Source organism: Haplochromis burtoni, unplaced genomic scaffold (assembly GCF_018398535.1).
Source record: "Haplochromis burtoni strain Fernald_Lab_line unplaced genomic scaffold, NCSU_Asbu1 Contig_367, whole genome shotgun sequence".
NCBI classification, from domain to species: domain Eukaryota; kingdom Metazoa; phylum Chordata; class Actinopteri; order Cichliformes; family Cichlidae; genus Haplochromis; species Haplochromis burtoni.
This window is the reverse complement of record NW_024582728.1, coordinates 269,689-284,688: the sequence shown is the minus strand read 5'-3', so window position 1 is coordinate 284,688 and position 15,000 is coordinate 269,689. Positions and strand designations below refer to the sequence as shown.

Here is a 15,000-nt window from a genome sequence, read left to right as displayed (position 1 = left end):
ATTACTTTCTAAAAGAAAACAGTCCTATGTATTGACAAAATTGTGGAGGAACCCTCAATGGCAGTTAGAGGAACTGCAGTTTGTTTCTGTTCAAGGCCACCCCAGTGGTACGAAATGCTGCTGTGTCCCCTCTTAGCTGTAAATTCTAACAGGCTAATTCTTTCTTCTATTATATAAATTCTTTAATTCTTTGTTTTTTGTTGTTGTTTTTTCCATTTTGTAACCTTGTTGTGTCTCTTGTCAGGATTTAAAGAACCGTAGAAACCCTCGTCTGGTCCCCTACGCTCTTCTGGATGAGAGAACCAAAAAGTCGAACAAAGACAGTCTGAGAGAGGCTGTCAGGACTCTCCTGGGATATGGATACAATCTTGAAGCTCCTGACCAAGACCATGGTACAACATGTTTGCTTCAGTAAAAACCATCATTCATTGTATTTTCTTTTCATTTCCATAACTTTTGAGAGAAAAATAAACACCTTAAATATTCAGAAGTACAGTATGTAAGATGTAAGATTTTTTCCTTGACATTGCATTGTGAAGATGCTCACCAAGTCCACCTGTTTTTACCTCTCATTCCTCCCATGCCTCCCTGCCATCCAGCAGCTGAATCGGGCCTGAGTAACGTGTCGGCTGAGAGGTTCCGCATTTTCAGAGCAGAAAAAACATACTGTGTTAATACTGGGAAGTGGTACTTTGAGCTGGAGGTAAGAAGCAAGAAAATAGTTGTGACTGAGATAAAACGCTTAATGAGCATCACTGAAATACATCAGAGATTGTCTGATACAAATATTAAGCTCTCTGTGAAACATCTTCCTAATACATCCTTACTTTGGGAAATATTTTCCTGAACAAATTACTCAACTTAATTTTACACCCTTATACAATCAGCCACTGATTTGTTTTTTATGATGATGATTTTGATTCACTCGCTGGGCCCACGTCCTCACTTTAGGTTTGACAGTGTTTTAGTAGATAAAGGTGGATGGCTTAGACATGAATTGAGCTGCGGTTTGGGGAACCCATGCAGTGCAGTGCTGCTTTTTCTAAGCATTAGACCCGTAAAACTTTAAACTGGATCTATTTAAGCATAATTAAATGTTTTTATGTTCGTTGCAATACGAATATTGTAAAATGGATTTGACTGTGAATCATGAGCAAGTATAAAAGCATAAAACATTTTGTGAATGTGAAAAGGTGAAACTGTAATGTTCAGATAAACAGGCTTGCATTCAGACATTGTCTGAAATATATATATCTATATACATAAGTATATATACATATGTATATATACATATGTATATATACTTATGTATATATACATAAGTATATATACATAAGTATATATACATAAATGTATATATATATATATAAACTTGTTTTTAGACTGTGGAGCTTGAAACTAGAAAATTTTCACTTGTTCCATTGGCAGATTTTTTTTCCTCTTATTTCAAGCAACAGTATCTTGTATTAAGTGAAAAAAATCTGCCAATGGAACAAGTGAAAATTAATATAGTTAATATATCTTACTGGGATGTTACTCTTTAGCTGATTTTGTCTTATTTTAAATGTGATGAAATTATTTTGACTAGAAATAAGACAAATATGCCTTTTATTATATTTGTAAAACACTTTCCAAACTGGATATTAATGTGGTCCTAATCATGTAGGTTCTAACAGCTGGAGAGATGAGGGTCGGCTGGGCCAGGCCAGGATGTCTACCAGACCAGGAGCTGGGCTCTGATGATCAGGCATTTGTCTTTGATGGCTTCAAGGTGCAGTCATTTCACAAATCTCATTTATTTATTACATTCAGGCATTTTTTTTTATTTCTAATGTGAATGTTCATTATCTTTACACAGAAAAATGAAAAACATCAGCCTCTTTACAATAACCTACATTTTTAATAAATGAGTCAGTTTTACATCCTATGATTAGTTCTTAATCCAACTTATAGTTATGAAAAAATACAATCTCTTTTAACACTTGTTATTCTGAGATCAGGTCCTGAGCTGTAAAAGGACTGACTGGACACCTTAGGTTGGAGACAAATTATTGCTCCAGGTGAAAAAGCTTGAAGTATCTCAGCTTTTTATTCATGAGTGGGTAGGGGAAGAGTGGGGAACCGATGGGTAGACTGCCAGTGCAGTGATGACATCAGCAATCTTTGGTCCAGGTCTTTCATGTTCAACTTGAAGGAGTTGAACCCGCACACATCTTGTGTTGGCCAAGGAGAGAGTGGCCTGGCCTGGTTACTTAGACCACTTTCACAGTGACCTTAATAAGCACTAAACAATGGATGGATGTATAGACAATTTGATTCAGCATACTATGAGCATCATAGAAATGGCAAAAACAGTCAATATTTTTTCTAATGGGTAGACAAAAGCCTCGGTAATAACACCACTACATCTCCACACTGATCATCCCTGTAACTGCATGTGTGTGCACGCACCCCTGCATGTACTGTGTTTTCTAGGTGCAGCGCTGGCACCAGGGGAATGAACACTTTGGCCGAGCCTGGCAGATAGGAGATGTGGTGGGCTGCATGGTGGATCTGAATGAGCACACCATGATGTTCACACTCAATGGAGAAGTGCTGCTGGATGATTCTGGATCAGAGCTGGCCTTCAAGGACTTTGAAGTCGGTGAAGGTCAGTACTCTGTCCTGGACAGCACATGCATTTGTAAAAACAGGAGACACTGCTCATTTTCAAGACCAAAGAGTAAATCTTACTAAACATACCAACTAGGGAAAGCAGGTGGCCCAAGTGTTCTTCTGGGTAAATAACTGATGAAAGAACATGTTTACTCAATTATTAGTCTGTCAATTTTGTTAGCCTGTTTCTTACATTTAATTAAATTTGTTTCTCCTATGTTTCAAAGTTTGTAACTATGAATTTTTTTAACAGCTAACTATTTCTGTAGGAAACTCTTAAAATGTCAGTCGTTACTTAGAAAACTTTTAACACAGAGGTTGGAACCAGCAAACTTTGGCATTTGGAAAAAAAAACAAAACTAAATGACTGACCATACTGTTGCCAGTTAATTTTTAAACCAATGATGATAGATATAAATATATTTCGTCAGTAGTAAATAAATTGGAAAGCAAAGCTTTTATTACAAAGGTGCAACATCTGGATACACTGTATGAAATATAGGATACCAACTCTTCACAGCAATTTTAAGACAGTATAGAGATATCAAATGTCTATCCTAGAAGAATATGTTTATGTGGTGGAGGAATATAAGGATCCAGGTGTCCACATATACAACCAGCTGAAGTGGAAGACCAATACAGAGGCTGTACAAAATTAGGGAAGGAGCAGGAAATGGGCATTTCCTAAGGAAGCACAGTCTGTCATTTTTTTAAGCCGAAGCCAAATTATTATTTGGCTGTCAATGCAACTGTCACTGTGTCCAGTGTTTTAAACAGATCAATGAAGTGCACAGTGCATCTTCTTCTATACAACATAGTCATCATTTACTATCTTACAAGCTGATGCCGAGGCGCTTAACCAGCATATCCTTTGAACTGCAGTTTAGTTTAAGACTGATGGCAAAAAACACTTTGAATGCTTCAGGTTTCTTCTTGGAAGTCAGAGTAACTCCACTTTTAGAAACAGGATATTTATACCTCTGTTTTATTAATAGTCCTAAAGCTCAGTAATGTTATCTGGACAGCAGCCGATAAGTCTACCAGATTCATTTCTTAGCATTGTCTTCTTTGATTTAAGGTTCCCAAAGGTAAATATGTCAGAATAGTTTTGATGATAACTCACTTCCCAACATCTCTTCTCTTCTTCTTTCTCTTTTCTGTCCTCCGGTCCTGTCCATTCTGATTGTAATAACTTAAAATGTAAAAAAAAAAAAAAAAAGATCAAATAACCTATGACAATCAAGTGGACCAGCAAAAGCCGTAATGGTCTGCTTGGGAAAATAAACCTGTTGGGCGTATTTCTTGGCCAGAGAGGCAAAAACAAAACATAATTTTGGTGATTAAGGAGCACTGACTATGATAGCATTTAGATGTGAAAGAAGTAGATTATCTAGTGCGCAGATTTTAAGATACATAATTAATATATGTTTTATAGGATTTGACTGTTTTTGTCTGTCACAGGTTTTATACCAGTTTGCAGTCTGGGCGTGTGTCAGGCTGGGAGAATGAACTTTGGTAAAGATGTCAGCACTTTAAAGTACTTCACCATTTGTGGCCTACAAGAAGGCTATGAGCCTTTTGCTGTTAACATGAACCGGGATGTCACCATGTGGCTTAGCAAGAGGCTCCCTCAGTTTGTACCAGTACCCCTCCACCACCAACACATCGAGGTGAGGACAGGACCGTGGATACATTTCAACACATTCTCAATATTTAACAAACGTGTTGAATAAATAACCAAAAAATAAGCTGAGCTGAATAAAACATATGTTTGTGTTTCTTTTTCAGGTGACGAGGATAGACGAGACAATAGAGTCTTGTCCATGCCTGAAGGTCACTCAGAAGTCCTTCGGCTCACAGAACAGCTACACTGACATTACCTTCTACAGACTTAGCATGCCCATAGAATGTGCCGAAACCAGGTGCCCACCAAACGGCAGCCTCTTCTCACCAAAGAGGGTAACAGATACTTTTTGTAAAACTCATATAAATGCAATCAAAAATGCATAAATGCAAATGCAGGAGCTGGAGTTCTCTGGGCAAAAATGCCTTGTTAGAGGTCTGAAGAGAATGATCATCCGCGTTGAGCTACAGCAGTAACTCAAATCGCCTCTTGTTACAAACAATGTGCAGAAGTGTGGGGCTTGGTGTGTTTATTTCCAGTTGTAGCTTTTCTGAAAGAATTTTCTTCACTTTCTCCTCTGTTCAGGTCTCCCCCAGTGACTCCACAATACGCTCAGTTACTAGGTTGTTACGCCATCTTGTTAGTGACAGCCAACAGAATGTCACACACGTTGAATGTTAGACTGCAACGAGTTGTTGAGTTCAATTTTTCAGTTTCAGATTTTATGTGATCCACGTCTTTATGTGTAAACTGAAGGCCTGTTTAGATCTTGTATAACTCACTTTTTATTGCCTCTGTTCTGGAGTTTATTGAATCCATAATGACTCTGACAAAGCTTTTAAAGTTTTCCTGTTGCTGTTGTAGCAACACCAAGTCATAAGAGTCCCATATTCGTCGTCTGATTCTGTCTCTGCTCTGGATTTAGGTGGCATTTTACAACACTGTTAACTTGATATCTGACACCTGGCTTCTCTCACAGTTTTCTAGCTTGTGACGTTGAAATAATTTATAATTAATAATGTTATAGTAGTCGTAGTGATTCTGTTAAAGCTGCTGTGAAACATGGAGACTGATATCTAACTACATTAGTTGAACAAAATCATGTTCAACTCCTTCACAACATTTTTTAACAATTTTCTTAGTTTTTTTTACAAAGTCTCATGAATCCACTGAACAAACCGTGACTAAAAGGTCTGGGTGATATTATACAGTGACCTAAAACAGAGTATAACAGATTTATGTCAGGACTTCTTTGATTACTTCCTGTTGCAGTGGTGTTGTGCATTCAGTTGTGTGTTTCTGCAGGAGTTGGAGGACTTTGAAAATGTGTCAGATTTTGAGGTCCTGATGAAGTCATCTCACAGTCATAATGGTCCCAATGGACCCGACAGAGATGAATTCAACAACCACAAAGATTATAACCAGGAGAAGCCCTCCAAGCTCAAACAGCGGTAATCCCTCCATCCTCTCAACAAACCCTTGACTCATTAACATCACATTAATGAGGCTTCAGATTGTTAAATGTTCCTCTTGTGATATTTATCCAAGGTTTTGAACTCTAGCAATCTCTTTCCTCTCTTTCATGGTGTTTATTTCTTAATCCAATCTACCAGGTTGACGCTGAAGAGAAACAAGCCAGACAACAGCTGTCCCTCATCTGCTCGTGTATCGGAGGAGGTGATGGCTGATGACAGAGTTAGCTCTGATTTCCTCATGCAAGCCTCCACTGTAAGACAACTGTCATGATGAGTAGCTCATAAATCCAGTGAGCAAGTGTGGCTTGATTTATAGGAGATGAATGTTTTTTGCTGAACCTGGTTCAAAATGCTCAGTGTGCTTTAACTCCTGTATTGGTTTACCTGTGATTGCACCTCTTGCTCTTTCTGCAGTACTACTATTCAGTGCGGATCTTCCCAGGTCAGGAGCCCAGCAGTGTTTGGGTAGGCTGGGTGACTTCTGACTTCCATCAGTACGACCCGTGCTTTGAGCTGCACAAGGTCCGGACTGTCACGGTTACCCTGGGAGATGAAAAGGGCAAAGTTCATGAGAGGTTAGTCAAGTCTCTTGTGGAAGTGTATGGATATGTTTCTGGGCTGAGTGGCATGTTGCAACAGAGCTGCAGGATTTTGCGTGAGCGTAAGAATGTTTCACCTGTTTATCAGCTTGTTTATGTTTTATCATAGACTTTATGTAAGGTTGGCTGTAGCTACACTAGATGTCATGATAAAGGGTGGATCTGACAGCGAATGGTGGGCTCATGAATGACTTGTCATTAGCCAGTGGGTGTCCTGTGTCCTTCATTTTCTCAGTCACAGCCACACCATAGATGACTGTTAAAACATGTTATGAACTGGGAAACCTCCCATACAGTAGGATATATGCAATGCTATGAAAAAGCTTTTTAAATGGACATTTTAACATGGGAGTCTGTGGGGATTGATTTGCTTTTGGAGCCAGCCTCAAGTGGCCTTTAGAGGAACTGCAGCTTCTGGAACTTTGGCTTTGATGTCATATTTCTGCCCTGCCCGTTGCCTCTTGTTTGTGATATTGTGCATCACCAAGCTGAAGTACAACAGGTGAGATAGAATTTGCAGAAAATGTTAAATTTTTGTGATTTATATCGTTATCGGACGATAGATGTCTTATATCAGGATATGAGATTTTGGTCATATTGCACAGCCCTAGTCCAGCTCTACATTTGCACCTAAAGATCAAAGGTCACTCTTTCGAAGATGCCAGTGTTCACAGTTTGGACTGAGAAGACAGATGATTTGAAAGACGTGATATATGTCCACTGTAAATAGACATCATGAACAGAGGTGGTGGCTTAGAACACGAATTGTCAGCCACCTACAATGCAGATTCCTTCCCTGAACACCACTCACATTTTGTGTTAGGTGGCCTAATAGGTCAAATCGTAGGGTGAGGCACGGTCTCACAGTGGTAGACCCACTCCCTTTTTCAACCCTGGCTAATGTGATGAAGCACATGATTAACGACCCTCTTAAGGGACAACCCTCATTAAGGGTTAAAGACCTCGGACTCTCCACCATTTGGTTTAAGAACTTGAAGAAGCCTCTTGGATGAGAGTTTAAACATCTTCGTGAGTTCCAGTCACTTTCTCTCCAAGCTCCTTTGATTACCTTGCACTCTTTAGTGTCGTTGGGAAAAACACCAGCACACGATATGACCAACTGCATGCACACAGTTTTTGCAATGATGTTTGTGGATTGGAAACGTTCTAGAAACCCTGCATTTGAAAAAAAAAATCCATTGCTCCCTTTATGCTCACTCTTCCTTAGGGCTTACTAGATGCTGAAGTACTGCGACTAAAACTTAAGGACATCTGCACCAAAAACGCAGTTCCAGATGGCTCTGGCTCAATTATAATCACAGAGCTATATATAATGCACAAATTATGTTTTTGCTTCTTTCATCTCTTTGTATGGGATCAGCCCTGGTGACGGATACATCAGTGTGTTACTGTTCCCTCCATTTAGGCTGAAATTGGTCTGACGTTTGAAGGCGGCAGTGCAGGGAACTAAAAACTCCCTTCAAATGTCTTCAATGTAAAGCAATACACCTTTTCTTTTTTATAAATTTAAGGAAAAGAATGTACAGATATTTGTGTGAAAATGTAGGGTTTACAGTAAAAAGTTGACAGAAAATAAATGGTCAAGTAAAATAGAGATACCTGAAAATTCTTCTTAAGCAGAATAACAAAGTATTTGAACTTCAGCACTTCCCACCCCTCAACTCTATGATGACCTTTCTCACTTGTGCTGCCATCTCTTTGGAGCTTATATTCAAAATTAAAGTCAGCAATTAATCTGTGCTACAATACACCGGGGAAGCCTGGATTTTAAGCCTTTTGGACTGTTATGTTGGACACTGAATTATTATTGACATTCATAACGCACATCTACACCATCATAACATCTTGTTTAGAGCAGCACAACATTTTCCATTAATGTACCGGGCAATCTTAGGAATACTCACTTTTCTTTATTGCAGCCACCACACACTCCTGTAAAGGCTTACAGACACAAACTGACTCATTCACTAAAATACTTAAACATCGAGAAATGCACAGATCCAGATAAACACATAAACACATGCAAACTACCTCATCCAGAAGATACAGGATGCAGTTAAAGAACGGGGCAGAATGCTAACCCCATGTTGCTCTCGAATGCATTGTTCTGAATATGAGTGTGTGTGTGTGTGTGCGTGTGTGTGTGTGTGTGCGTGCGTGTGTGCGTGTGTGTGTGTGCGTGTGTGTCTTAGCTAGAATGCAGTAGAAAAGTGGTACATAGGAACCAGTCCATTTACCATTTAGTCTGAAAAACAAAGGAACTGGCCAATTCAATTTTCAAATAATTTGAAAATAGAGACTACGTATAAAAATAATTAAAGATCTTAAGACGTTCGTGCAAAAATTCTATAAAACCCCTCGAATTAAAGCTGAATGTCTGCACTTCAGTCACATATTGGTTGTTTGACTTAAAATCCACTGTTGTGATGTACAGAGGCACAACAGAAAATTATGGACCTAACTCTACATTACTTTCCACTTGTGTCCTGCAGCATAAAACGCAGCAACTGTTACATGGTGTGGGGTGGAGAAAGCAGCAGCCCCAGTCAGGGGAGGAACAACGGCTTAGAGATTGGCTGCCTGGTTGACACTACAAACGGTCTGCTGACATTCACAGCCAATGGCAAAGAACTCAGCACATACTACCAGGTAAATATGTATGCTTTGATTCCAGGTTTTCATTTTTGTACATCATTTTATTTTTTTATTCTGCAAGAAAATAGGTGCTTTTTGTTTTTTGAACCAGTTCTGATAAAACCATCTACAAACACACTATGTTGTCCTCCACCTTTCCTTGCCTACTAATGAACCAGACATCCACTGACTCATCAAAAAAATACATATATGGATCTCTAAGTTATTGGACATTTAACCAGTTTCTGTAATGTTGCCTCTGTACACCACAGTGTATTCTAAAACAGTGAAGATGTGACTGAAGTGTAGCATTAATCGTTGGAGTTGATTTCAAGCAATGTGATGTACAAAGAAATATGACGCAAGTGAAGGAAGCAATAATTAATGTGCACAACCAACTTAACCTGTCAAGAATTATATAAACTTTGCATGCAAATCATCAGAGTCTTAAAAAGAAGGAATGCACTTCTCAGCACAGCAACACCACAAGAGTCAAGAAATTGTAAAATTATTTCCTTGGCTAAGACAAAACCTACACAGCATCAATCAGTCATTAAAGTCCTGAAGGGCGTAGGCGTATCATTGTGAAAGTCTACAATCAATACCTTTGTGGATGTAAATTCAGACAGTCCACAGTGAAAGCAGCAGTCCACAAACTGCTGATTTCAGTTGACAGGATTTCCAGGTTAGCCTTTGCTGGAAGTTGAAGGTGGGTGTAGTAACATTCCTGCAAAGCATCTTGTGGGATTTCTTGGATTCTAGACTTAAGACAGTCACTGACAAAAGATTTTAATCCAAGTATTAAAATCAATCCTGATATTTCATATCCAATTACTTTTGAGCCCCTGATAATGGGGCACTATAAAAATGGCTGTAATCCACTACTCAGGGAATTTGAAACCCACTGAATTAAAGCTAAACTTTTACACTTTGATCACATCTTAATTGTTTGTTTTAAAATCCAGTGTGCTGGTGTACTGAGGCAAAGTAAAAAAAAACCTCACTGAATTCAAATAAAGGTCTAAAAGAAAACTGAATGGAATGTAGCTAAGAAATAATCTTAGATTTAAATTAAAACTTAAATCAACAGTTTGGTAGAAATTGCTATCACACTTCCAACAAAATGCAGGTAGCAGTACTGTAGTACTGCTAGCAACTACAGTTGTGGTCACAAGTTGACAGAGACTCATTGTGGCAAATACTGTGATGGCAATTTTAGGCTTGTGTGGATTTCTTTGAATTGTGGAATGACTGAATAGATTGAAGTTCAAATTTATTTTGGATTTTTACTGAAAAGATATAAGATCCACTAATATTTGGTTGAATGTCAATTAGCAAGTTACACCTCAACCATACATATTCGTTAGCTACCAGTACGCTTCTGCCATAATTCTGGATGTTCTGGATATTTGTAACACCCAGTTGTGCCCAAATTTCAACCATCTCGCTTTTCATTTGAGGTCCAGAATTTGGGGACCATCCTCTAAATGAAACGACAAAAATATTTTCTTTAATTTTTCTTTAATATTTAACTAACAATATAGATTTGTAACTACTGATCAATAATTCGTACGCTTATTAAATCATCTGCTGAACAGAAAAATGCAATCCACTTAAAGTACGAATGTTAAACAAAAAACTGTTTAACAATGAAATTATGCAATAATCTACACAACATGTATTGCACATAAACCAACAAGTGCTTTAAACGGTGCAGAAAATCTGTTTGACAAACCCAACACAACGTAACTTAGAACATATTCCAGAACAGTGCTGACTCTCACTTCAGTAGGAGGAACTTGCAGGGACATTTGCAGCTAGCATTTTAAACTTTGGTTGAAATGGGCTCAGTTCAATTCTTAAGCATGCATGCAAATGTTCATTAGTCAGTTGTGAGCGAAGCCTGTCCATTTATCTTTCAATGTCCGATTTTCGTGGACTTTATGCATTTTTGACAAAGCCATTCTTTTTTTACTCACTCTGCACCACCAAGTCACCATTGTACTGTCAGCAAGCACTATCTCCCAGGGTTGGAATCTAGCAACCTGTGTTGAGGACCTGCAGTTTCTTCTTCTTTGTTGTTTTTTTTGGTGGTTGGTGGTGCAATACCGCCACCAGCTGGCTTGGAGTGTGGACCAGAATTTTGCTGACCCACATAGCTGCCTTTCACACCTGTTCAAAAGTCAGCCACGCAGCCGGCAGGAGTAAATTACCTAACTACATAGTAAATGATTAAATGCTTTGCGGTCCAGGCAAAACTCCCTTGGGGTCTGGATTTGGACTTGAGTCCTGGGGTTGGGGACCCCGGCTCTAGCTTAATTATTCCATCCTCTTTGTTCATTGTAGTAATGCCACAGTCAGCGGAACTACATTAAAGCATGATGCTATCACAATCAGATTTGACAGCTAGTACAGTTTTCTTTGGTTCAAAAGCCCCACTCCACTTCATCTTACTCCTCCTAGCATACTAGTGGTCAAATAGCTCAATCTTTGTGTTGTCTGACCACAAAACCTTTATCCAGAAGGTAGGTAGGTATATATATATATATATATATATATATATATACACGAACATGTGCATCCAATCCTTTTGTTTTTTTGAAGTCATTAAACATGTATGCTGTATAGTCATTTTACAACGAAAGAAGAACATTTTAAAAACTTGAGGTTACTCTATACCGTAAGTCAAAGGAGCTTGCAAAGAAAAGCGTCTGGACTTCTTTAAGTTACTTGAAGACGTTTCACCTCTCATCCGAGAAGCTTCTTCAGTTCTAAGGTCAAATGGTGGAGATGCTGTACAGTGCAGCGAGGAATGCCCAGACCTCTACATTGGAGAGACCAAACAGCCACTTCACAAGCGCATGGCACAACACAGAAGAGCCACCTCCACAGGACAAGACTCAGCAGTCCATCTGCATCTTAAGGATAAAGGACACTCTTTCGAGGATGCCAATGTTCACATTTTGGACAGAGAGGACAGACGGTTTGAAAGAGGAGTGAAAGAAGCATCTACGTCCACTGTGAGCGACCATCTTTGAACAGAGGCGGGGGTTTACGACACCAACTCTCTGCCATCTATAATCCAGTTTTGAGATCCCTTCCCAGACGCCTTAACGCCCACTCACATCCTGGGCCAGCTGATCTCAGGAATTCGCATGATAAGGTGGGGCCAGGTTTCACAATGAGCTCACCCGAAACTCTGGCTGATTGGGACCCACACCCAGTTTCACACCTTGGCTCAGGCGATTAGAGGATCATCAGGGGGTCCTTTCGTCCCTCTGTGGGGGGAAACTCCCACTAGGTTTATATCTGGAACTCTCCACCATTTGACCTTAGAACTGAAGAAGCTTCTCGGATGAGAGGTGAAACGTCTTCAAGTAACTTAAAGAAGTCCAGACGCTTTTCTTTGCAAGCTCCTTTGACTACGATGACCTGGATGACTGAGAACCTTCACAGACATATTGTCTATACCGTAACCACTATTCTCTGATAAATCTCACTGTGGGGAAACTTAAATGGTGGCTGTGAAACTGCTGCCAGGACCAGGACCTCGTACATAGGGAGGTTCAGACACGGGCGTTCGTGGCCCTTTCATAAAATGGCAGACTAGCGGGTGATGCAGGTTGAAATGGCTGCTAGATATACGTTAATTGTTGGAAAGACATTTCCTTTATCTAACAGCTCCTGGGGAAAAAAAGAGACGAAGCGCTCTGGGTGAGAGTAAAAGGAAAGGAATTTCCTGTGAGGCGGGCAAATGTGAATGTCAAAATATGGTATTTTAAGGGTCTGTTGATGTAAAGCAATTTGCTGGGCACACTAGAGTGGGATTTGTCAGCATCCTGAATTTGTACGACCTGAGATGCGGCTTTAGTTCCCTTAAGTCCAATCGGACGCAGTCCTCCACCCTTCTTGGGAACAAGAAAATTCTTTGAGTAAAAGCTGCATCAGCTCTGCTCCTGAGATATTTCTCATAACGTAAATATTTATTATTTTTTCAAAATTCTGGATGATTCGCCTTTTACAAGAGAGAAAATCACTCTGGAAAATCTGGGAAGGGTGCTTGCAAATTGCAAGCAGTACCCTTGCTCTAATGTCCTCACAACCCACTCTGGTGTAGGGAGAGCTTGCCACCCTTCTGGTCTTGCTGAGAGAGGGCTCAAAGCCAGGCAGTGGAGGGCGCTTTGGCTTCCTCTTGTGGCAGAAACAGGTTCTGCAACCCTGGCCTGTTTTTGCCCAGCATTCATGGGGCTGGGTACCACAAGGAAATGGACCCCAGTGGTGTTTGTGTGTGAGGGCAATATGTTTTCAACATGTTTTCTGTGTTTTTCACAAACTTTTCCTGTGCCCTCAGCAACATGCCTGGATGCACTTGATGAGTTTTTAATAAACTGTGTGTGCTAGTGAGACTGTGACCCTTGACTCAGCTGAAAAGCATCTTGTCGTCTCTTTATTGGAATGTGCACTGCGTGATCTAAAATCGGGTCCCAGGCAGAAGACACTTCTTCAAATGGGCTCTGGAACTGGGTCCTGAAGGGAACACAGAGCATGTGCTGGTCCAGCTCATCCATGGGGGATGTTAGGTGGTCAGCTTCTTCTTGTGGTCTGAACAGCAGGCAGGATGTGCTTCCTAGGCCAGTGGGTTCTGCAATTCCAGAGGAACTCGGCAATGAGGGATTTTTAAATGTCTGCATGGCAGCTGGATGACCCCCAGGAAAGGAAGCCCAAGAGTCACCTCTGCTGCTGAGGATAAATTCATCTGAGTCACCAGCCTCAGAAATCACAAGTTAACCTCAGATTAGAGCCCAGATAGATGCCACACAGAGTTCCAGTAGCAGACACATCTCTACATCAACTGTTCAGAGTGTGTGAATCAGGCCTTTATGGTCAAATAGCTGCTAAGAAACCACGACTAAGGAAAGGCAACAAGCAGAAGAGATTTGTATGGGCCAAGAAACACAAGGAGTGGACATTAGACCAGTGGAAATCTGTGCTGTGGTCTTTCAAGCATGACCCCTAGTGTGGGGCGCGGTGGAAGCTAACATGCTCTCCAACTTGGCTTTATGGTGAAAAGTAGGCAAACTAAAAGCGTGAGTCATGCTAGCGCCCGGTGACCAAGCTGTTAGCTTGCTTGAATAGACTGTTAAGCTAGCACTCACGTTAGCAGTCAGGAGAGATGGGGCTTCTAAGAAGTTAGAAGAGGAATTTGAATGACACTGCGTCACATCCTTTTATAGGGAGGAGGGCGGCACCTCCCTGATGACATAGAGGCTTCTGAGGACAATCCTGCGAGAGCATTCCCCATAGTGAGACACCAAAGCAAATGTTTGAAAGAGACCATGACATTCATTCCTATGATGAATGTATACAAACTTCTGACCACAACTGTAGGTACAAATCTACTTTGTATGTCTCAGGCATGTCTCATACTGCACACTTAGTATTACCAGCACAACAACACTAAATCTGCCACTCTGACTGCACACTGTGTCTCAAAATTTCAGAGTGCGGCAGTTATGGACTTTGACAGTCCAAAGATTATATTTGACAGATCACCTCAGCATTTATAGGTAATTTTAGAAACTTTTCCCATGCACAGGTGGAACCCAGTACTAAGCTGTTCCCTGCAGTCTTTGCAAAGGCCACAAGTCCTAATGTCTTCCAGTTTGAACTGGGTCGTATTAAGGTGAGCACACACACACACACACACACACACACACACACACACACACACACACACACACACACACACACACACACATAAAAATCAAAAACAAAAAGGGAAGAACTGAGAGAATGACTCTTGGTAAAATAATTAATAAAACAGACTGGTCACTGAAAACAACTTCATTTATATGCAAATGGTCAATGGTAACACCATAAGTGAAGACCAAGTCAAAAGGGGTGTTCTGCTGTGTGAGTGGGCCCTGAAACATGTTAAATGAATGAAGTTAGACAAGTCCATTATTGTCAGCAGCTTCTTAGTAGTAGTAGT

General features: G+C 40.3%; 1 protein-coding gene across 1 annotated transcript in view; it reads left to right on the top strand.

The window, feature by feature from the left end:
- Positions 1–15,000, top strand: part of ryr2a (ryanodine receptor 2a (cardiac)) — a gene marked incomplete in the record, with an annotated part of 281,993 nt that overhangs the window by 112,778 nt on the left and 154,215 nt on the right. The window contains 11 exon segments of the mRNA XM_014340412.2: positions 245–392; positions 600–703; positions 1,667–1,771; positions 2,476–2,650; positions 4,117–4,325; positions 4,444–4,614; positions 5,585–5,730; positions 5,893–6,007; positions 6,169–6,329; positions 8,867–9,023; positions 14,605–14,691. Coding sequence (XP_014195898.1) covers positions 245–392; positions 600–703; positions 1,667–1,771; positions 2,476–2,650; positions 4,117–4,325; positions 4,444–4,614; positions 5,585–5,730; positions 5,893–6,007; positions 6,169–6,329; positions 8,867–9,023; positions 14,605–14,691 — 1,578 coding nt within the window.